This window comes from Corvus brachyrhynchos, unplaced genomic scaffold (genome assembly GCF_000691975.1).
Source record: "Corvus brachyrhynchos isolate BGI_N302 unplaced genomic scaffold, ASM69197v1 scaffold398, whole genome shotgun sequence".
Lineage (NCBI taxonomy): Eukaryota > Metazoa > Chordata > Aves > Passeriformes > Corvidae > Corvus > Corvus brachyrhynchos.
This window is the reverse complement of record NW_008239780.1, coordinates 85,574-107,871: the sequence shown is the minus strand read 5'-3', so window position 1 is coordinate 107,871 and position 22,298 is coordinate 85,574. Positions and strand designations below refer to the sequence as shown.

Below are 22,298 nucleotides of genomic sequence, written 5' to 3'. Positions count from 1 at the left end.
CCTCCACCCCCTCGCATACCCCGTCCCAGCGGCGCTTCCCCCAGGGTGGGGGGGTTTGAGCCGTGCGGAGAACCGAGGTGCTGGGCTGCGGAGAGCTGCCCACCGAGCACACCGTGCTCGGAGTTCGGTTTGACCCGCTGGTCTGCACCGGCGTCTCGGTGAGACACGGAATTCGCTCTCGGGTTCGGTGTTTTGGTACCTCCGATAATGCGAAAGAAATATCGGCTCGAAGTGATTTTGAAAACCGAGAATGCCATTTCCAGCTAGAACTGGAATAATGAAGCTTTGTAGCTACACAGTTAATCATTCTCTTTAAGGTGATCTACGTAGTAGTGAAGCTATTTTAATGTCAGGTAGTCTTCGTTTTAGAACAACTAAGGAAAACACTAGAAGCTGAATGTTGTGTTTATTTAGTTTTGCAGTGTGGCATGTTGCACAGCTCTACCTGTTCGTGCCAGATTCTAGATGAAAAGCATATGCCTTCTGATGTATCTTTGTTTTACTTAAGAACAGCTCTGTTGACCGTTTCAATCTGCACGTTCCCACCAATTCTTGTTAGATGTGAGTTGCACTAGTTGTGTAACTGTCTGTGCTAAATGTAGTCTAGGGAGAAAATCACCTGTGCTACTACAAAGAAGAAGCTGTTCTTCTAAAATAAGTTGTGTAATGCTTTTTGTTTGCAGCTTTATGCATATTTACTGCCACCAGAAACGTCCGCGTTATGTATACACACACTTACATTCTAAAAATATAGAGCACTTTTCACAGTGTCTTAAAATCCACTGCAGAATTTGAAATTTCTGATGATATCCTACTACTGATATAATCAGCCTCCCCATGAAGCTCAAGAGAGGGGATGAAGGAATTAATTTCCATTTTCTTACTTACAGAAGTGTCTGGACTCCCCAGCTTAGACTAGGTCAGCTAAGCAGTTTTTAAGGGACAAGCCCTGTCTGTGGAGTTTGAATGGACAGGAGAAAACATGAAAGAAAGGAGAGGCAACCTGAGTTTTTCAAGACCTTGTTTATGGAGGATACTTGAGAAAATTCAGATAAACTTAGATTTAAAGTGAAAAATTAGTTTAAAACTGCTTAAAATCTGGATTTTAACCTTGAATGATACATACTTTGAATTAATAATGAGGGCTAATTTTGTGATGTTTATGTGTCCAAGTGTAGGCAACATTATGCTTATACAGAAAATCAGATATGTACCTGGAAACAGAAGCCAGCCACCAGACCATTCAATTGTTTTTGATTCCTGTGATGCGAAGACATTTTGCATCTGCCAAAAATTTGGCCCTTGTCTCTAGGGTTCTTGAATCTTTTAAAAAAAAGAAAGAAAAAGTTTAACATCTAACTGTTGTTCTCAAGCAAACCATTTAATTAGAAAAATAATGGAATAACCACCGGTTTCAGTACTTCTTTCTGCCATCACTTAAATCAGACTACAATCCAAAGTACGGCACAGCCTGCCAGCAAGTAATCCAAAGAAAGGTGGGACAACAGAAGCACTTAAAATTTCAGTTAAGTATGCTTCAGAAGAGTTAGAAAGAATGAGCATTTGTGCTCAGGAGTGTGGAGTTTTCCCTCCAGGCTCCAGCTTGCTAACATAGACTTCTTGTTTTCCAAACTTCCATGCAAGAAAAATCTCATGCTATAAAAGAACAAACCCTTAAGAAAAAAGAAGAAATAGTTGTCTCTATTGTAAAACTATAGTCTCAGCAACCCCTCAATGTGTTATTTTATAACCATTGTCCTGAAAACCACTATGAGTCAAAGCCTATTCAAGCGAGGGAAAGTGACATAACCACTGGTTACCAGTAGCAATGCAGTGACAATCTCTCTATCAGAGATACGCCACCAGTATTTACATAGTTACATAGCAGACACTTAAAGAGAAAAGTCATGATGTAAAGGGAGGGTTTCTAGCAGCACATGAATTCAAGATAGGGAAGGGGAATAGATTTATCATAGGAAATGCAATCAGCAGTTGTGCTCTGAAAGGAACTTTCACAGTTCCTATTCTCAGTGTATGAAAGCATCTGCAGGGCTGGCTGGCAGTCTGAGCGCTCCGGACTGAAAGGAGTCTCAAAAAAGCACTGGGAAATGCACTTCTGGGAATTCTCTTACACATGGCTGAAATGTTTCAAGGGAAAAGAGCAGCTGTGTGTATGAACTACTCCCCATGGTGGGAGCTGTGTGCTTAGGAGAGTTCAGAACATAGACCTTTATCCCAAGCCTGCAAATAGTTAAAACCTTATGACAGATGGCCCATGGGCAGCAACTCTGACTTTTTAGGGGAGAAACCAGCTGGCTCCGCCTCTCCTAGTTCCTGGTATGCGTGGTGTTTGGTAAATGTTAGTACTTGGTGGGGTGTGACAGGTACAGAGTGAGCCATAGAATCACTAACAGCAAAATACTTTAAAGACAAGATGCTGATTTACTGTTTGCTAGAAGTCAAACAACTACTAAATATTTGATTCTGACATCAGGCCTGGCTCTGCAAAGACTTTTTTAGCTAAAACAGCTGTGTGAATTGATCATACATAATCTAGATATGCAGGGGTGTTTTTATATAACGCATCCTGAAAGCATAGAGTTTTCATACATTCATACATATATTCATGGCTTTGGAGCAGCAGTAGGTCATGAGGTGTACTTGATTAGAAGGCAAAAGAAAAAAGAAAAAGGCAAAAAGGCACCCTCCTGCCTACCTGCATTGTTCATGAGATCAAGAATGGATTTATCCTTTACATATACAGAAAAAGTTAAAGTGAGGAGGTGACTCACTCTGAAAAAGCACATCTCCCTTGTATGATTTTTCTGCAAAGGGAGGATTAATTTCTTCCTTTTAATGACAATGAGCACAATACTGATCTTCTTCCAGCAGTTAATGGCTGGCATAACAGGCAGCATGAGAGCATGACTACATTCTTCAGCCTTCTTCTGGATCTGTAAACTGCATCAGGCTCTGAGACCACAAAAGCCACCAAAAAATCTGCTTCTTTCCTCTCTCAAACATAACTAACCCAAGTGTGAAATTCCAAACCACCAGTCACACTGACAGAGCTCCTTCTCTAGTGGAAGAAGGGATGTGAAAAGTCACATCACAAATACAGCCACAGATGGCTTTTTATTTCCATGTGCTCTGCACGTGCTGTAATAGTCCATAGCAAGAACAGATTTGGACTGATGGCCCATGCAGTTGAGGTAACTAAAAAAAACCACCAAGCAGGAGGCCTGACCATTGTGTCAGGAAGCTGCACTAACTTATGCATAGGGAACAAGAGGAGAAGACACGTGCATTCTTCTGTGCTATTTTGCCACTGAACCTCTGAATGACTTTTGGCAAGTATCCTTACCTCTTCTTTTGCATTCTGCCTATGGTGACTACTCCTTCATGTACTGGGCATCCTTGCTATCATACACACATGATTTCCACTGAGGAACAATCAAGTGCAAGTTCTATTTTAAATCTGTTTAAAATTAATTAATCTTGAAAGAAAAGGCATAATGTTCTGTCCCCAACAAAGGAAATTAAAGAAAAGTTGTAATGCAGAAGTTTATGTTCATATGCCATGGTTAGAAAATCACTACAATTAGACACAAATACATGATTCAGTTTAAATAAATGCAAGGCACCAATAGAGAGAGCAACATGATCACGGGGGTTTGTTTTTCAAGGAAAAATACCAACAGAGCCTGCAAAAGGTCCTTGTTACCTACTGGTCCATGAACTGTGTAATAAGAAAAAAACCCAGTGCCCTTCCCACACAAACCCCTGCCTGCCTAATTGATGACTGACTAGTGATCAGCTTGACAAGACCTCAGGACTGACAAAGCAAGCATCCCACTCAGGCTGTATCTCTCACCGCATGATACTGGAAGGGGGATTCACAATGCGCCCTTGAAGCATAACCAAACCAACAGTGACTTGGATAAAATGATTTCGGTTCAGCCATATCCAGATTCTTAGAAGGTTGCTTTTGTTCTGCATTGGAATGAAAGGGCTAGAGTCAGAAATTCAGTGAAATTCCAGAGTATTTTGGTTGTGAAGGAAGAAGATATTTCAACATAGAACAAATATTTAACAAGTAATTCACTATGAATTCTGAAAAACCTAACAATATTTTGAAGACTCTTATTTTAGCAAAAGCGAGGAACTATCCACTGTGTACTCCCACTAGCCATTTTGGCGACAACTTTTGCGTTACTAATTTGTCAGGAGGAAAGGCCAAATTAATTCTTAAGTACAGAGGAATGAACACCCCAAGTTTTCAAGCACCTCTCAGCATACATGGTAAACCTCCAATTACAGTAAGCTGCTGCCTAATGTGTGGCAAGACAAACTCGAGACTAAGTAGTCCAGAGAACATGATAAATCTGGTCAGGAAGCCTTTCCATTTCTGGAGAACACGAGCAATTGTTGTTACAGAACCACCAAACGAATATATTTTATCTGGAAGGTATTTCTGGATTCCTCTGCTCTGACAGTAAAAAACAACTTTGCAAATGCCTTGAGCAACAGGTCACTTTACCTCCAGTCAGCAGAATTCCCTTTGTCTGAAAAGACTTCACTTAGGCTCAGCTGAGATACATTTCCAGTTTGCAACCATGTAAACCTAAACATTCCGAAGGGAAATGTAAAAAGGCACATAAGGATGTATGTTTTGTTTCACAGCCTGTGATAATGTAATTCCAGAAGGAAGATGAACAAGCTTCATAGAAGAATTAATGCAGTCTACAGTCCACTTGGAAGTTAATAGACTAAGATGCAGTATGGATCAAAGCTGGAAGCTATTGATGAGTCTGCTACAAAGCAAATGGAACAGGAAGCTTTTGAACAGTTTGAAATCCTGGCTGATGGTTTATTGGAAACTGCAGGACACATTCTTGCACAGGTTTTAAAAGCTTTCTGGACCACAGCTATTCAGCAATCTTTAGATTGGTATGGACTGCTGTCAAAGAAGTCTCCTCTTAAAAAGTATGATGAGTAAGTCTTACTATGATTGTTGTGATTTTTAAAATCCAAAAGGCAAGTCATCCTTTCCTACACAAACATCTGTGGGAGTGTAAAAGACGTCCTTAATCCACAATTTTAATTTCAGTAGTTTTCTGCAAGGAGTAAGGAAGACAAAGGCAAGTTCTACAATCATGAAAACATGAAAGAGAAGTATGGGTGGTACTACTGTGATAGAAAACCTGCAATTAGCTGGAAAAAAACAATGCTTAACAGTGGCAGTGGCATGTGCTTTCCAAAGTATGTCTGACTTTAGATGAGTTCTAGAGCCCAGAGCCTGCTGTCTTTGGGCAATTGCTCACGGCCTCCCTGTCTTTGCTGCTGGAGAAAATTCATTCAGGCAAGGATTGAGGAATTCATCCTTTCTTGGCAAAGCTCTTAGGGACATACATGTGGTCCCACAGCATTTAAATGAGACTTGAAACATGTTTCACATTAAGCAGTCCTTCCAAGGTAAACTCATGGGCCAAACGACTAACAGACTACCCCGGTACAAACGGAGGGACCTATAATGACCATCCAGTCCAACTGCCTGAGCAATTCAGGGAACTTCAGCCTGTGCTTGACTGCTTTCTCGACCTGGGGGCTTGGATATCCTCATACCTCTGACTTGTGTCCCAGAGGCTGTAGGCAGCCCCTTCATGCTGGGGTCTGGCCTGCACGACTGATGAGCTGTAGTGGGTTACAAGATCACTGCCTCTTGCTGCTCACCATCACTGCAGGCCAGAGGCTTCTGCCTAGTCATGTCAGCTAAATTCATGGAATCAAACACACAGGCAACACATGAAACAAGAGGCAGGCATTTCCAGTTACAAAACTATGAGATCACGGCTATTCAGCCCATTCTGATCAACCAGATAAAGACATAGATCTCACCTTTCCACTGCTGTAATTCCATGGAATTAGTCCTGGAAGCTCAGATGGTACTCCTTTCTTGATCCACAGACTTCCAAATTTCTTCCAAATCAGCCTTTAAATATCCAGAGCTAAACCACAGTCACTTAGTAAGAAACAAGGCAACAATTTAATGCAAAACTCAAGAATATATTTGTCATACTAGAAGGCAGGAGTGGGTTTGTTATTTTATTTTTTATTTGAAATATTGCAGAGCTTTCTTATGATACATACACATTGATGGGGCTTCCGGTAGCACACTTTCAAAAAAAATTAGAGTTATGAATCATAATCAGAAATAAATGACTCTTACATCTATTAAGAAGTTATTTAAAAAACGTTTTGATGAATCATGCAAAAATGCTCACAAACAGTATTATACTTTTTCATAGATATATGTTTTGCTTTTCCTAAGTCTTACAGAAAGAGCTTGTGCTTTTAACACTTGAATTGAAAAAAAAAAAAAATTACAGCAGACATCATAAATGCCACATTGAAGTTCATAGAGGCAAAGTGGTGATGGTCCCCTGTTTTGGCATTCACAAAACATGCTGACGGTTTCAGATCTCTTCCATAAACTCCCAATTTAAAAGTGTTCAGTCTTGGATCTTCAGTATGCTCCTCTTCTCCAAATCATTCATTTCCTTCAGTATAAGGGCAACATTGTATCTCAGTTCTTGAAACTTTGCAACTGGCAACTGAAACAGAGTATTCAGGTTAGAAAACACAAGACATCTCAGGAACCTTGACTAGGGCATGCCTGTGGCAAGCGAACATTCCGCAGTGTAAGGCCAATCTCTCCTAAAATACTTTTTTTTTCTTTTTTTCCAGACTTAAGACAAAGGATTTGAGGTTAAAAAAATTCAGTTAATCCACGTGGAAAAGGAAAGTGGGGAAAAACAGAACACCTACATGGTACATTTTCTGTACTGCCTGATGAGAGAAAGGAAATACTCAAGGATGTAAACTGAGAGCTGCTTTGGTGATGTAGAAGTCATGGACCGGAAGGAAAGACATCTGGAAGGTCATGGAGACTACAGAATTCTCAAGCAACAAATTAAAGATACTCTGCTTGTCCAAACTTGCAAAAGAAAGGAATGGAGACTTGAGGCAAGAGACTTGACAGCAACCTCAAAAGCAAAGGGCACTGGGCACTACATGTGGAAGGCAAAATCATATAAAGCTTTTTCAGCTGTGCAGGAGACTCATGGGCTCTCCTTTACCATTTCAAGCCTGAGAAGCCAAGCGGATGGAAATCTTATCTGTGAAGGCAGACCCCCAGCCGAGTGCAGGCACAGACTGGTGACACAGACTGGTGACATCAGTGCAGTGCACAAACACGTGCTCACACAAGTGTCCAGTGCAGTCTGGCTGGTCCCATGCTGTCTGCACAGCACTGCCTAACTTACTCCTTTGACTGCACTGAAGACAGCAGTTCTTTTGGCAGAGACCCTTGTCATCCTTCTGCCCACTGTAGCACAGATACCAAATCTGTGAGAGGAATCCAACATCTGATTTGCATTTTCCACATACATCAGAAATGCATAAAAAGGCACCATGTCCTTTTCACTTTTGACATATATACAAGACTCAAAATGCTGCAATTCCCACTGCTTTTGAAAAAATCTTCAGTCAGATGTCACACTGATTAAAATACCAAATGGAGACCGAAGAATGTAACTTCTCCCTATGCTATACACATTTTAAAACTGTTCACAACAGAAATATTTTCTGGACTTACCATCTTACATAAGCCCTGTTAGTTAGCAGGACATTCTGAACGTGTTCAAATAAAGGAAAACTGAAGAGCTGAGGACTATATTTACTTGCATATTATAACCAAAACACAAAGAGCTACTAAACTGTGGTAGACCACTCATGAGATATAGAAATTCTGTTTGCAGTCACATCCTTGGCATTCAGATCCAAGCAGCAGCACCAGCAAAGAGCTGATTCTAAGAGAAGCACGTTGTCTGCTATCAGATATCTGCACTCCTGTGTGCGCTGGACAAACACATCTCCACTGCCGAATAACAAAGGGTCTTCCACAGATTCACAACAACAACAACAACAAAAACCCCTAAAATCAAACCAAAACAGTCAGAAACAATGGCATCAAGACCAACACTTGACATTATATGCCAGGAAATAAAGTGGCAAATCTAAACAGTGAAGAATATAAACTAGGTTTTATTCTCACAAGTGAAACTTACCCTGTTGTAAAGGGTTAACCTGAAGTCCATGGCATCATTTAAGTTCCATGGAAGTCCTCAAATACAGTGTATGGGATGCTCTGAGCTGGACTGTCAGAGGGGTAAATTTCATCTCCTGTGACGTGACACCCTCAGCAGTTTGCAATGTAGCACAGAATTTATGCCTTCCTCAACAGATGCTTTCTTGCAAAACAATTTAACATTAAAATCAGTCCACCTCTTTCAACACACAGGGCTTTGGTGCTTCTTCCAGACTACTACTAATGAGAGAACTGAAGCCAAAATCTGTACAGAGTTCAAATGTAACAATGCCTGCTGTGCATTGAATTCCTGTATGCACCACCATGTTATATATAGAACAAATAGCATTCCTTTTCAAAGGTTAAAATTATGGAAGAGTTTATGCCATCTTCTGGCAAGCCTTTAGGTACAGTGTCATAAATACCGCCACTGACTAATCCTGTAACAAGCAAAGAGGTTGTTTTTACTTTCTAGTGCCAGAACAGTTCTGAAGAAAAAGAATAAAACTACCTCTGCCACAGAAAAGAATGTCACCGTTCTCTGCCAAATGCAGGAGGTTTAGAAGTGTATCATACATTATATAAACTACCCCAGTAATTTTCCTGCCCTCAAGAGCCACCATCAGGTCTGAAGGTTACAGTTCATAACAACCCCATAACTTTTAATCAAACCAGATATTATGTAACGCTGCTTTCCAGTAATTAATGATCTAACAAGGTATGAAATTATTTTGATTGGTATTACATTAAATATTTTATGTGGCTACACTGAACACGAAGGATTCCAAAGCAAACCAACCAATGGTAACACATTTTCTACAAAAGCTTTAGTATTTTAAGTAATAATTAAACTCTCTAAATAAAACTTCAAGTGGTTTCCTTACTATTTATTATGGCAATCAGACTTACTTCAAAGCGATGAGCTGTCCCATCTGAAAGCTTCATCATCATCAGAATGGATGGCTGGAGTGCACGGGCCAGTGAACTGAAATTATTTACATCATTAGTATTACAGCAGTAGACATCAGCAGTGTGATGAGTACAGCATTGCACATTAACAATTTTAGATGTTCATGGAGGCTTTACACAGAACATGAGTAATTTCAGTCACAGAGTCTAGCTAGAAACTCATGAACACAAGAGTTCTGTCCAATTTACCTCAGTATTGAGACTTAACATTTAGTTAATAGTTTAATAACTGCAAGTTTAGGAGCACTTTCATTTTTGTATAATTGGTTTACTGGAACTATGATAGGGATAAGAGCTGACCAAGTACTGCCAAAAATAATGCATAGCTCTCTTTTGCAGTTCATCATGCTGCATTAATCATTTCCATCCATTCACACGTCCAACTGCCACCTCATTTGGGGAATCAACCTCTTCCAGGCTTCATCCTAAATTCGTGTGTTATTTTATTTGATGACCCAAAGAAGGGAAATGAGTCATTCTTGTGCAGCTTCCATCAACTGATGTTGCCAAAGCCTGCTCAGGTACAGACAGGCACTACAGCCCAAAGCCCAAAGCTGCCATACCTCCCTGCAGAGGCTGTTGCTGGATGATATACAAGAAATCCCAGTGGGAAGATTAACTGAAAACAAAACTAAAAGGAAGGAAAACAAAAAAAGGGTAATGTATTGCTTCTGTGTTGCTTGGAAAACAAATCATAGGATCTACTTTCAGCTCGCAAGCACTGTGCCTGAGGATGTTTACCTGGACATTTTGCTCTCTTATCAGTACAGATTCTTTTTCTACAGAGTAATACCTGTGTGGTGCTTACAGCACAGCTCATCAGAAAGTCACCTGAACTAGTAGCTTGTGGCCATTCCAATTTTCTCTGAGGAGCCTTTTTTCTTGATTTCAGGAAGACAATCCCTGATTAGCTATGGGCCTCTCAACTCTGGCAACAAAGAGACTGCACTCTCTCCCAGATGCAGGTATTCAGACATGCAACATGAAGTCACTCATGCTAACAATTTACACTACTAACAAAGACTGGATAATCTAATTTCTTTCAGCTTGGTCTGTCTTGGTTAGAACTAGACAGAGACCAAACAGCACAGTCAACAGGTTTCTGTTTCCTTCTGGCTCTAGACAAAGATCCATCCCCCAGATGCCTCTGCTGTGGCAGATGGTAAGAAGCTGTTCACTGCAGGCACAGGCAGAATGATCTCAAAGGGTTTTACTCCTGTTTTGTGAAAGAAACTAGGAGGTAGTTCAATGACCAGTTACATAACTATGGCAGTGTAAAGGTGCTGTCCTGAAACCTCTTTGTAGAAGCAGAATACAAGAGATGGAAAATCATTTAACATGTGCAACAAATGATGGTCTGCTTGAGAAGTTGAATAGATGAATACCCTCCCCTGTTCCAGTGAAACTAAGAGCTTGCCTAGCTGCTTGAGGCTCTGTCTGACTAATTTATGCCATCATCGCTAGGACCTGTGGATTTGTATCAGCTCCATTAAGTTTTAAAATGAGAGACTCAAACTTTGAGTGAAATATTACCAGCAGTAAAGCATATATACACTAACTTCTACACTGTTCAGAAAATTCCACCTGTATCTTACTGTTTAATGCTATATGGCAATCCCTAATAGCAAGCCCCATTTTGACCCCACTAAAATTTTTAAGCAGCACAAGAAATCAGTTTAATCTTAGGTAATTCCAGGGATGTGCATGATCCTCTTTTATACCTTGTGGATATAGCTACATCCACTCTCCACTTGAAGTCCCGGATACTTGGTAGCCGACTTCTTTGTGTCAGAGCTGTGCCTTCAGAAGTGGGACGCCTAAAGAGTGAATAGGAAATAGGAGACTGGAATGTAAATTCATAAAAGAAGAAACAATCTAAAGAGAAAACAGGATTCCTCAGCACAAACCTGTCCAGAACTTGTTTCTCTCCTACATTTGTCCTCACTTAGAGAGGTCTGAACAAGTGGAGATTTTGTGGATTTAAGACAGCTGTGCTCAGATTATCCCCTTTTTCTATGCTTAACTATGGTCCATGTTGAAAAAAGAGACCAAGTGACTGTGTAATTCTAGTAAACTGATGTCACGATAAAGTTTAGTAAGTCATTGTGGTGGCTGGCATACCTATTATTTCAATTATATGCAACTGTGAGGCAAAGAAAGGCACCTGCAAATGTATCTTTACCTTCATGCAAATCCAACAGAAACAAGCAAGCAGAGATAAGACAGATGACTTAGGAAAAAAAATGCATAAGGTCACTGTCCTTCTTCAGCAAAAACCATCTAGCACTGGCAAGCAGCAATGTTTAAAACATAATATTAGTGTATTGAGTGTATTTTGAAGCACACTTAAAAAACCCCACAGCGGTTCTTGTTAATCCAACATAATTTACAAACTCTAAGTTCCTTACATAATGTTCACTGCGAACCCCAGCACAACCTTCAAGATTTTGCCTAGTCTAATGTGTAAGAAGCCAAGCACTTCATTTGTTACTCATATTGCAGGAAAAATCAGGCTGATCAAGCCCTAGTTTATTTCTGTGCAGAAATATAGTTAACAGCAATTAAACTTCAGATGGTTGACAATCTTTAAAATTTTAACAGCATCCTAAGTTCTGGATAACTAAACAAGATAAATCTGATACAAATACATAATAACCATTCGTTTTTAGATATATATGCAGAAATAATTTCAGAACAAGGTCACTGAGCTGGGCCATTCAGGAGCTGGACCTCTGGACTTTGTGTTACCTTTTTTTTTTTTTTTCTTTCCTTGCTAAGCATCCCATGTCCCTGTAAGTTATTTACGGTACATTTCAAGGCTACTCCTGTACTTCCACTAAGGGCAGGATAAGAAACATTACATCCTTTATCCATGGTGCTAGGCATAATCAAATTACAGACTTTACATCAGAAAGGAATCCTCTCTGAACAAATCAAGCACTGTAGGAATGGCAGTCTAACATCACTACTCAGACTCTTGTGTGCAAGTTAGCTGGTGCCTTTACAAACTGCCCAAGAAGATTAATGATCCGATAAGGTACACAGGACTGACAGGCTGAGATCCTCCAGTAGTCCTGTATTTTGCAAAGGTGATATAAGAATGAATTTATCTCTTTGGTGGGGGGGGGTTGGGTGGTTTCAGAAGTGACACACATTCCTAATAGCGTGGTAAAGGAATGAGCAAAAAAAGTAGATCAGCTGGTTCTTACTCACTGTCAACTCCTGGATATGAAGTAGGTCATCACAGCTGGGTGCAGCCATGAGGAGCAGGAGTCTAGAACAGTCATTAGCAGGATTAAACAATAAGAACAGGCCTTTCCCTCAGTGGAGAGCTGCTGCCAGACTATTGCTTAATTTGGAGACTCCCTAAAAATAGCCACACTGCTACTGTTTCCTTAAGACATGCTAACTCCCATCAATGGAAGTCAGTCCATTCAGTGCAGCACCAGCACTCCAGGGGAATAAAGGAGTTTTAAAAACAGAAAGATGCTATACATAGCAGTGGTGGGAAAGGTCAGAAATGGTGACCTCCCAAACAGAGGGGAAGCTTCTGAATATTGTTGAAAGATGGCATTTCTGTGGTCAAACACAAAGCTTTACTTCTGGTCAGGACTACACTTCTGTACCATTCTCCCAGGAAGAGTCACAGCTTCTAAAGCTTAGTTTATGCTTCTATCAGGACCTTCCCAGCTTGGACAAGATCACAATGGGAACTGCAAGAATCCTGCAAAGATGACAGAATATGCATAGTGACCAACATGCATACAGAAATTACACAGGCTGCTAATCAAGCCATTGGTTTCTGAAAGGAATAGCAAAATGGGGCAGAAAAGACTCAACGAATCTTACATCCAAAACGTACAGACTATAATTACATTTTGTAAACACTCTGTGCCAGCAGCTGCAATATACTGTCAGCACACTGTGCAGAAGGCAGAAGTCAGAACAAGTAAAAGACCATGGATTGGGTAGAGACCATCCTAGAGACCATTCAAGCTATGGTGGAAAGGATGATACGCCTGGTGACAAGAACATCACCTGCTAAAGGATGCAACAGAAGAGCACTCGAAAATGAAAGATTAGAGAATTTGGAGCAGCAGCTGATCTAACAGTATCAAAACTAAAGACAAGTTCTGGATGATTCCCTATGCACATAACAAGATATGCCTAGCAGGCCACTGAACTGGAAGGATGAACAAACCGCTATGTGTGAAATGCTGACAAATGGCACACAGAATGTACCCTCCTGGTAGAAAGTAAAGCTACACTATTAGAAAAAAAAAAGCAGTGCATTTATTATAAACATTCAGAAAGGAAGTTAGTGTTATCCTTTCCCTTAAAAAACAGTTTTAATTTCATGTACTTATTTGATGGTGTCAATGTGGCAAGTTTTTCTTTCAGTCTACATAGCTTGATGGAACTGTGGGGACACAAATACAAATGCCAAATACTTCAGAGCCGTTGTTTAGTGAACAGAACTCCAGAAATAAGATAAGATGCCAAGAAAAGTATTAAAAATGTATTTTTCTGGACTATCTAGCTCATACTGAATTACTGAATTTTTGATCACATGCTAATGCATCTCTTACCATCACAAACATATATATTTACAACTCAATACGCATATGTATGATTCAGTGTTACATTTAGGATTGTAGAAGCAGATCTGCCTGAAAATCAAACCTGAGGTGTTCTTCACTGGTCTCAAAACACAGAGCAAGATTACACTGGATAATCACAGCTTTCAAAATGAGAAAAAGCTAAATTTTCCAGCATCGTGATTTCACAGTAGAAAACAGACAATCATGCATGCTTCAAATTACATCTAAATTTATCTTCTTTCTCTACTGCAAACAATATTTCCACTTTGCAACCATGAATTTTGCATCTTAACACCTATAATTCAAACAGAAGAGCAAAGAAAGGATGAGAAGACTGAATTTATTTTTACTCCAAGAACCTTTAGCTGTAAGCCAAGATCTTAATCAAAGAAATGAAAAATATTTTTAACTTTCGTAGCAGCACTCAGACTCTTGAGGGTAACTGAAGTACCACAACTATGATTATCAGGATTCCATGCAGAGAATCTGAAGCAGCATTGGGTTAGTGACGTTACATGCTGAGTGACCTCAAGTTTCAAGAAGGAAAATTGGAATCACAGAGTGTCCTGAAGGGGCCCACAATGATCATCAGAGTCCAACTCCTGGTCCTGCACAAGTTTTGCATATTCAAAATGTTCAAGAAATTTCTAGAGGTAGAATAGGCTAAATATGGTTGAGCAGAGAAACTTCTAGAAAAAGGGAATCTCAAGAATGGACAAAAGAGATAGGCTGTTCAAAAAGTTCTCGATTTAGAACTTCCTCTAGAGTTACTGAGAAATAAAAAGTGAATTACAGCAGGCAGAGCACTTGATATCTCATATGTGTTGTCATCAAGTCACCCAGTGAGAATTCCCAACTGAAATGTACATTAAGACTTGATGAAATGCTATCTGAGAAAGCTGCCATGAACCAGAGCACGTAAAGGACTGACATAGCCTGCCTCTCAACAAAGCAAGTCTTTCACTTTTGCTCTAATTTGCAATGATAATGATGGCAAAAATGAGTAATTCCACACTGCATCTTTCATCTGTAGGTATTGATCCACCTCACAGTCTATAGAACATTATAAATACTGATGAACACAGAAAAACTGAAAATTGGCAAGAAAGCTACTTAATGCATGTACTGCCATGCATGATGGACATCATACTGTGCTGAATCAAGATAATGGGATAAGTCTTCTTCTCATTAATTTGGAAAATATTGCTGTTCCTTCAATACACCAAGGATTTGTGTCAGCAGACCTCTGTGCAGCCCTGCTATCTGCACAATGAAGACACTAACCTGTTACCAAAGACTACACTAGAAAAGTCCACAACGAAATCTTCTGGTATTCTGAAAGAGAAGAGCAAGACAAAACAATTAGGTTTCTTTGTAACCACAGTTATATGGCCTTATCTGAAAAAACCTTAAATCTATTACAGGACACAAAAGATGTGTCAACATTTTCCATCTTCCATTGCTTAAAATTGCCAGCTCTTATGCAAGCACTTCAGTATTGATTCAGTCAGTGCTCTCAAAAGGACGACCTATGTTTACATATCAGGAATCCTAAAAACTGTATTACATCCTCCTGTCCTACCTCGTATTGGCAACAGTATATTTCAAAAGAACCCAGTATTTGCTTAACTCCTCTTAGTAAAGTCAAGAAAAATTTTACTGATGGCTCTGATATGTGTAGAATGTAGGCCAGCAATGCATGCCTTCAAAAATCCCAAACTTACACATTTCATTTCACTTTCACCTCAAGTGTATTGAAGACAGAAGGAATTACCCCCTCAAAATTCAGAGGCCCTTGTAGCCAAGACTACTTACAAAAGGAGCATACATGGGGACTGGTTGAATAGACTAACATACTCCATCCACCCTTACACCTCTCCACTCCTTCACCATTCCTCTGACACTGCTGTTGCCTTACAAACAAGCTGCTGCTGATTTTCAGTTCAATAGATCAGGCTGTGAATTGCAAAGACCACAGAACAAACACTATCCATTCAGCTGCCTTTGCCACAGGGACAGTAACCTCCTACAGAGAGGCAGGTTGGACAAGTGGGAGAAGTCACTACTGCTGCTGCCACAGTTAAATCCAGCACTCACCATGAATCAGTGCCCACAGACATCACTCACCAGTGGCTTGAGACACACAGCAGTGTATCGAAGAAAAATCAAAGCAAACACGGAAGTTATCTGTCCTAAAGAGCTTACAGTGTCTAACGACCAGAGAAAAAACAACTCATCAACTCACACAGTGGGAAGATGAAACAGCAGTTACTTCAGCTTGAATTCATAAAGGAAGAAACGGGATTAAACCACATTTTTAAATGGTGCTTGGATAAAAAGGAATTAATTTTAGCAAGCACTAGAACAGTGCTTTTTTGGCTGTAAGAGTCTGTCTTTCAGAAGAGACAAGACTATTTCTGCAAACATTACTTATACTTTCCATGCAAGTGTATCATTTAACCCATCTGACGCTGACTGGATATCCTGTCTATGTAGTGGAATAGCTGGAGAGAGGGGGCTGTAATATGATTATGATGATATCTATCACAATACTTGCTTGACCCAAGAGCAAGTGTTACTAAAACAGAAGCATTAACACTACCTTTGAGTTTGCCATATTTTTGCAGTGCAGTCAACAACCTTGCTGAAAATTCTGTTCCTGGCTCAAGCAGCACACATGAGGCCAGTCACACATGACACAGATGATAGAATATGGCACAGTTCAGCCTGAACTACAGATGGCAATCACTTTTCAATAGAACATTCTGAGGAAGGGACTCAAAGCGCAAGAAATGTGTGATGATGTCTCAATCCCATGTTATTGGCCTGAGTCATAAGGTTATTTAATAACCTGTGAGGGGAGGGAAAAAAAAAGCACCCGCAAGTTAGTGTGAATTTATTCCCACTGGCTCAGCCACTCAGGCTAAGAAATAGGGAACTGCAACTCTTTTAAACCAGTAATATTGATCTATCTAATCAGAAGGGGGCATGTATTCCAGCCTCTCTCTTCATCAAAACTAGAAGCCAAGATCAGGTACCTCACCAGAAAATTGAGAATTACAAGATATTACATGGGCAGAACTAGCTCAAGCTTCAGATTCACTGAAAGAAACAAAACAGAATGCAAGAATTGAAAAAAAAAAAAGATTACATGGCACAGAGCTCAAGCTTTTTAAAAGAAGACAGAAAAAAAAGAGGGATATAGGACCTTTTTTTGCCTTAAAAGGCAAAACATCTGCTCAAACACTGGATGCCAATAATGCCAAGACACCACTGTTCAACCAATGTCATGCTCTTCATGCAGTTGATCACAGGATGGCCACTCCAGCAGTGTGTCTGAATGTAATTAGTAAGTGCTTTGAAAACAAGCAAGCATTTAATCTCCAAACTCAAGCCCATTGGGAAACGTAGGAAATGACATTTCCCAGAGGAACTGAAGATGCTAAAGGTGCTACTGAATTTCTAAGTATCACAGCTTGAGAGTAGAATAAGCTATTTAGTCTTCTAAAAGTTTAGCCACAAGGTGAAGAGAGATACTCACAGGAAGTAAGACTGTCAGAGATGGAAGTTAGGAAGAGTCCCAATACTGTGAGAATACGGGGAGCATAGCAGCAATTAGCAGCACACAAAACACTCAAGTCTGCAAGCAACACAAATGCAGTTACCTAACTACTGCTGCTGTCACCCATTGCAGGACAATAAAATAAAAAGATTTATCAAGACATAAAAGATATAAAAAAAGATCATCCAGACTGAAAAGTGTCTGAGTAAAATGTATGAATAAACCATTAAGTGAGAAAAAAAACCCCAAACACAACTACAAAAGCGTAAGTCATTAAAGTGTGGTCAAATGACAAGGACAGGGACCTGGGTGTCTCCACTTCTAGACACAGCCAGCCCGGACAGTGACCTCTGACACTCCTATACCAACTTTCTCCACTGCTTGGAAGAGGAATATTCACCCAGCCCCAGAGAACTTGGCATGGAGCTTTTAGTATTCTTTGTTATTCTGTAATCAAAGTTGGCACATTCTGTGTGCATCTCAAAAAACACCAGCTCCCACTGGGTGAAAAGCAATTAATCAGTTTCTTACTGACCTACTTTAACCTGGGTGTGAACTCCATGACATGCCACAGGCGGCAGCTTGCACTTGAGCTCCCAAGACAAAAGGCAGGCCTAACTCCAGCACTGAGCTGCAGACAAAACTGTATCAACTTGCAAGGAAACTTTCACGTTGGCTCAAATGACACCTTTCACTGATTACACCTCGATTACATGTCTAAATCTGCAGTTTTAGTTTGCCTGAAGTTGCTCATAAAGTAAATTATGCTTATGACTTGACTGCTTATGAGAAGAAAGCCAATGTACAGGTAAACAGACAAATAAGGATGAAAAATGATGGCATTAGAAACACACCTCTTTCTCCTAGGTAGCAATCAGAATGTTAAAGAAATGTGCGGAAACAGTGTTTTAAAATAATTAAATTGGTGCAAAGGTTTCTCCACAGAAGAAAACATCTACTGCCGTTATTCTCTCATTGCTACTGAATAGAGAAATAAGGCAAAACCTATAAACATTATTAGCATCTGATATCTAGCTTTTAGGATATGATCCCTTCAGAGATACTCATGGAAGACTGACATAAATTTTGGCAAAGGCTGTAACAAAGGTCATGATTTCTTGGGAAATGGGCAGGAGAAATCAGAGCGGAACATGGTGGTAGAGTTGCATGAGTGTTATATCATTGACCTTTCAAAGAAGGAAAGAAGTAGGGCAGTTCTTAGCTTCTGAAATGCTACCACTGTCTTACCAAACACCTCAAAAAATATTGCAGGGCAAGGTGGGGATGGTAGAGAGAAGGTCACTCATATTTGCATAACCTACATTACAGACTAAATTAGACCATTCTCCCCAGCATGTGAAATAAACTACTCATGCTCAGTTCTAAATCAAGTCTTACACAACACCTGTTTTTTTCCTCTGGCTTTACGTGACGTTTGGCAACAGATGCGTTATGTGGTATTTACAGGTAATTTTTTGTACACAACTTTTTTTGTGTAAAAAAGTTAATTTGGGGAAGCAGTTACATAAAAGCCATGAGAAAACAAACATTAAAATGTGTAAACGGGCATACCCAAGCTCCTTCAGGTCTTCCTTAAAAACCTAAAAAGAGAAGGAAGATGAAAGTTTACATGATATAGCCTTAAATGATCATTTTTTACCTTCTGAATCTATACTGGTTACTTATTTGGTATCTCTCCCCAAAAATTTTAGTCTCAAGTGCCAGTAGTTTTGAAATGACTGGTGATATATTGAAAAGAATTTTCAGAAGTGCTCAATCAAATTGTGATTTAAAGACCTAAATACCTTGGAAGCCTTTATTTTTCAAAACATCTCTGCCACTTCTTTTATGCAGCTATTCAGAAAAATTTTTCTTTTAGAGTAACTATGTGCCCTTATTCTCAGATACGTTTTGCAGTTACTTGTTTAAACTATGACAACAAAAAGGAAATGGCAAAAGATAAGGTCTGAATATCAAAGGCATACTTCAACTATGTTTCCTGCAATATGGGAGCTTCCCCAATATGCCTGGGTAAATATGAAGCTGTATCTTAAACAAGAGCTACTGGAATCCCAAAAGTGCTTCACTCACATAAAAATAAAATGAGAAAAGAAAAAAAGTAAGGTAAAGGAACATGAAAAATTAAGAAAATAGCCATGAATAGGGGATAGAGATTGGGAACATGGCAGGTGTGTACATATTCACACCAAACATCTACAGCATAAGCAGAAATTGCACTTTCTTCCAAATTCCACTATATTGTTCTGGCCATAAGACCTTCCTTCCTCTATGGTGGAAATATGAACAAAGGGAGGCAAACAAATATGAGAAATTACAAGCGTGGACAAAAATGAGTGGTATGTGTGAACACCCAGAATGAGTGTTGATGCCTACGAAATAACATTTTGCTATGATTTCTTTGGCGGCTTTAATTTATGAGTGAAAACAAACACGCACAGTAAACATGTTGAAGCAGAAATAGATACAGGAATCATTTTCCTAAAGCTTAAATATTTTTTCAAAAAGCTCACTCTAAGTCTTCCCAACAAGTGAAATAATAAATTCCAGATTTTTAAGTTTCTTCCAACAACCTTAACTTGGAGTACCATTTTTTTGTGCAGCTTCCCACCCTGGCAAATGAGATTTAGATGGTGACTTGTGTCTGACACAGCTTTTACTTTATCAGGGTTCCAAATACTCCCAGAACTTACTTCTTGTTTGAAAGTTGATAAGGGGAGTCTCAATGCTTCTCGGAGGAGGGTGTACATGCCAGAAATAAGGAAAGCAAGTTGCTCTTCTGAGAGATTAGCACTTTCTGCAATCAGCTTGACAGATTCCTTGCAGTCTTTTCCTTCCAGTGCATTAACAGTGACTGTGAATAAGAAAGCAAAGCAAGATCCTTAATTTACTCAACTGTGTAGCTCTTGATTTTGATGGTCAAAGGTGCCTCGAGAAAATTCTCACCACAGGGAGAAGCCTCACAGACAAAAATGAAATCAATCATTGAGACAGTTTAGCAGAGCTTGCAATAACACTGGCTGGATAACCCTCAGATAATGTTATATGCAGTTTTTACATCATGGACTGAGCAGGCATATGAACCTGCATCTCATTTTTTACATTAGTCATTGTTTAGCAATAGAGTAACAGCAACAGCCTCAAAAAATGAACTTGGTGCAAGTGCAAGAGTGTTGAAATCCATCACATCTTCAAAGATTACAAAACCTTCAGAGGAAAAACTGCTGCCCTGCAAACTGTGAGTCACAGGCCAGCAAGAGCAGACAGTGACGGGAGACTTGTGCCAGCTCTGCATAACCTGGAGGGAGGCTGTGTCCACCCACTCCAGGGGGATCTGCACTGGGGTCACTACCCTGGCTCCAGGCAGTTTGAAGGACTGTGTGCCCCCACTATGGTAGGAAGCATTTATTGCACACCCAAAAGCAGGTGGTAATTTACATCAAAGTTGAACCCAGACAGTCAGGCTTCCTGGCACTGATAAAGCTTTTCAGTCTCTGCATCCCTGCACTAGGACAGCAATTATGTATTTAATGTGTATTTACTTCTGTCCAAAATGCCTCTGCCTATACACAGCTTTATTATTTCAAGTATTACAAGGAACCCCGGAATACATTGCTCTGTTTCTGCTACTGTGCAGCAACACTTTTAGAGACAAAGCAGCTACCAGATGTTTTGAGTCCTTCAAACAAAAAAGAAAATCCCTGACAGGATGTTAGCTGAGAGAACATGTCAGGGTCACACCATGCTGGGCAGCAGCTACCCTCCTCTCAGCTGATCACCAGCAAGCTGTGCTTTCGCTCTGCTAATCAACCCTTCCATTATTCCATTATTGTTTTACATACACAGTTGAGTAAATTAGGGTAACTCTTGATTTTGATGGTCAAAGGTGCCTCGAGAAAATTCTCACCACAGGGAGAAGCCTCACAGATAAAAATGAAATAAATCATTGTCAATCTTTCACCCTCAACCTCAGTAGGACACCTGCAGCTTGCGGTTGCTGCATTGTCTCCTGCACGTAATGCAGATGCCCACGGGGTCTCTGACTGCCACACACAACCTGACAGTGACTGGGCTGCTTGCTCTGGGACAGAGGGATGAGACAGGAATGACTTTAACAGCACTCAGCTGAGTTCGGGGGCCACCCACAGCTGCAGAACTCCGTTCCTCATTATCACAGATTTCACAGAATTGTAGAATACAACGAAGCAAGCCCCTCATTTTATTTAAAGCTCAGCTCTAGCTTCCTGTCGGGAAAGGCAATGGGAAGTGTCCCAAGAAGCTGTGGCCTTTCAGCTGCAGCCCCTCAGCTGTCACAGAATGTTCTGAGTTGTAATGGACCAAGAAGGATCATCGAGTCCAACTCAGCCCTGCACAGGACACCCCAAGAATCCCACCATGTGCCTGAGAGCATTGTCCCAACACTCCTTGAATTCTGTCAGGCTGGTCCTGCGACCACTTTCCTGGGGAGCCTGTTCCAGCGCCCAATCACCCTCTAGGGGAAGAATCTTTTCCCGATACCTAACCTGAAGTGCCCTGACACAGCATTATGCTGTTCTCTCGTGTCCTGTCACTAGTCACCAGAGAGGACATCAGTGTCTGTCTCTCCGCAGCCTCTCGTGAGGAAGTTCTAGCCAGCTATGAGGTCTCCCTTCAGTCTCCTCTTCTCCAGGCTGAACAGACCAAGTGACCTCAGTCCATATGGCTTCCTTTCTAGGCCTTACACCACATTCATTGCTCTCCTTTGGAAGTTCTCCAGTAGTTGTCGTTGCCTTCCCGTTAGGATCCACGGCTTCCTGAACGCGGCCCCTGCCCATGGGCTCTGGCTGGGAACCCCCCGCGTCCCTGTGTGGAGGTAGCGGGGCCCTTCCGCGCCGGGACGGCGCCTCGCGGCCCCGCACGGTCCCTACCTTTGAGGAGTCGCCGGAAGGTCTCCTTGCCCACGTCCTGCACACCCCGGGCCATGGCGTCCACCTCGGCCGGCACGCGCGGGCCCAGGAAC

At 40.7% G+C, this 22,298-nt stretch overlaps 2 protein-coding genes across 2 annotated transcripts in view; both read right to left on the bottom strand.

Annotated features, from left to right (window-relative positions):
• Nucleotides 1-3,879, bottom strand: part of LONRF3 (LON peptidase N-terminal domain and ring finger 3) — a 24,287-nt gene extending 20,408 nt beyond the window's left edge. Inside the window, exons 1-3 of the mRNA XM_008640508.2 lie at nt 3,875-3,879; nt 1,215-1,323; nt 20-199 (exon numbers count right to left, since the gene is read on the bottom strand). Of these exons, the coding sequence (XP_008638730.1) occupies nt 20-199; nt 1,215-1,323; nt 3,875-3,879 (294 nt within the window). The remainder of the gene's footprint in view (nt 1-19; nt 200-1,214; nt 1,324-3,874) is intronic.
• A 2,213-nt stretch (nt 3,880-6,092) lies between these two features.
• LOC103621661 (COMM domain-containing protein 5) overlaps nt 6,093-22,298 on the bottom strand; it is a 16,696-nt gene continuing 490 nt past the window's right edge. The window contains exons 2-8 of the mRNA XM_008640507.1: nt 22,207-22,298; nt 19,993-20,153; nt 18,854-18,882; nt 15,004-15,054; nt 10,840-10,935; nt 9,059-9,134; nt 6,093-6,614 (exon numbers count right to left, since the gene is read on the bottom strand). Of these exons, the coding sequence (XP_008638729.1) occupies nt 6,513-6,614; nt 9,059-9,134; nt 10,840-10,935; nt 15,004-15,054; nt 18,854-18,882; nt 19,993-20,153; nt 22,207-22,298 (607 nt within the window). The 3' untranslated portion in view covers nt 6,093-6,512. The remainder of the gene's footprint in view (nt 6,615-9,058; nt 9,135-10,839; nt 10,936-15,003; nt 15,055-18,853; nt 18,883-19,992; nt 20,154-22,206) is intronic.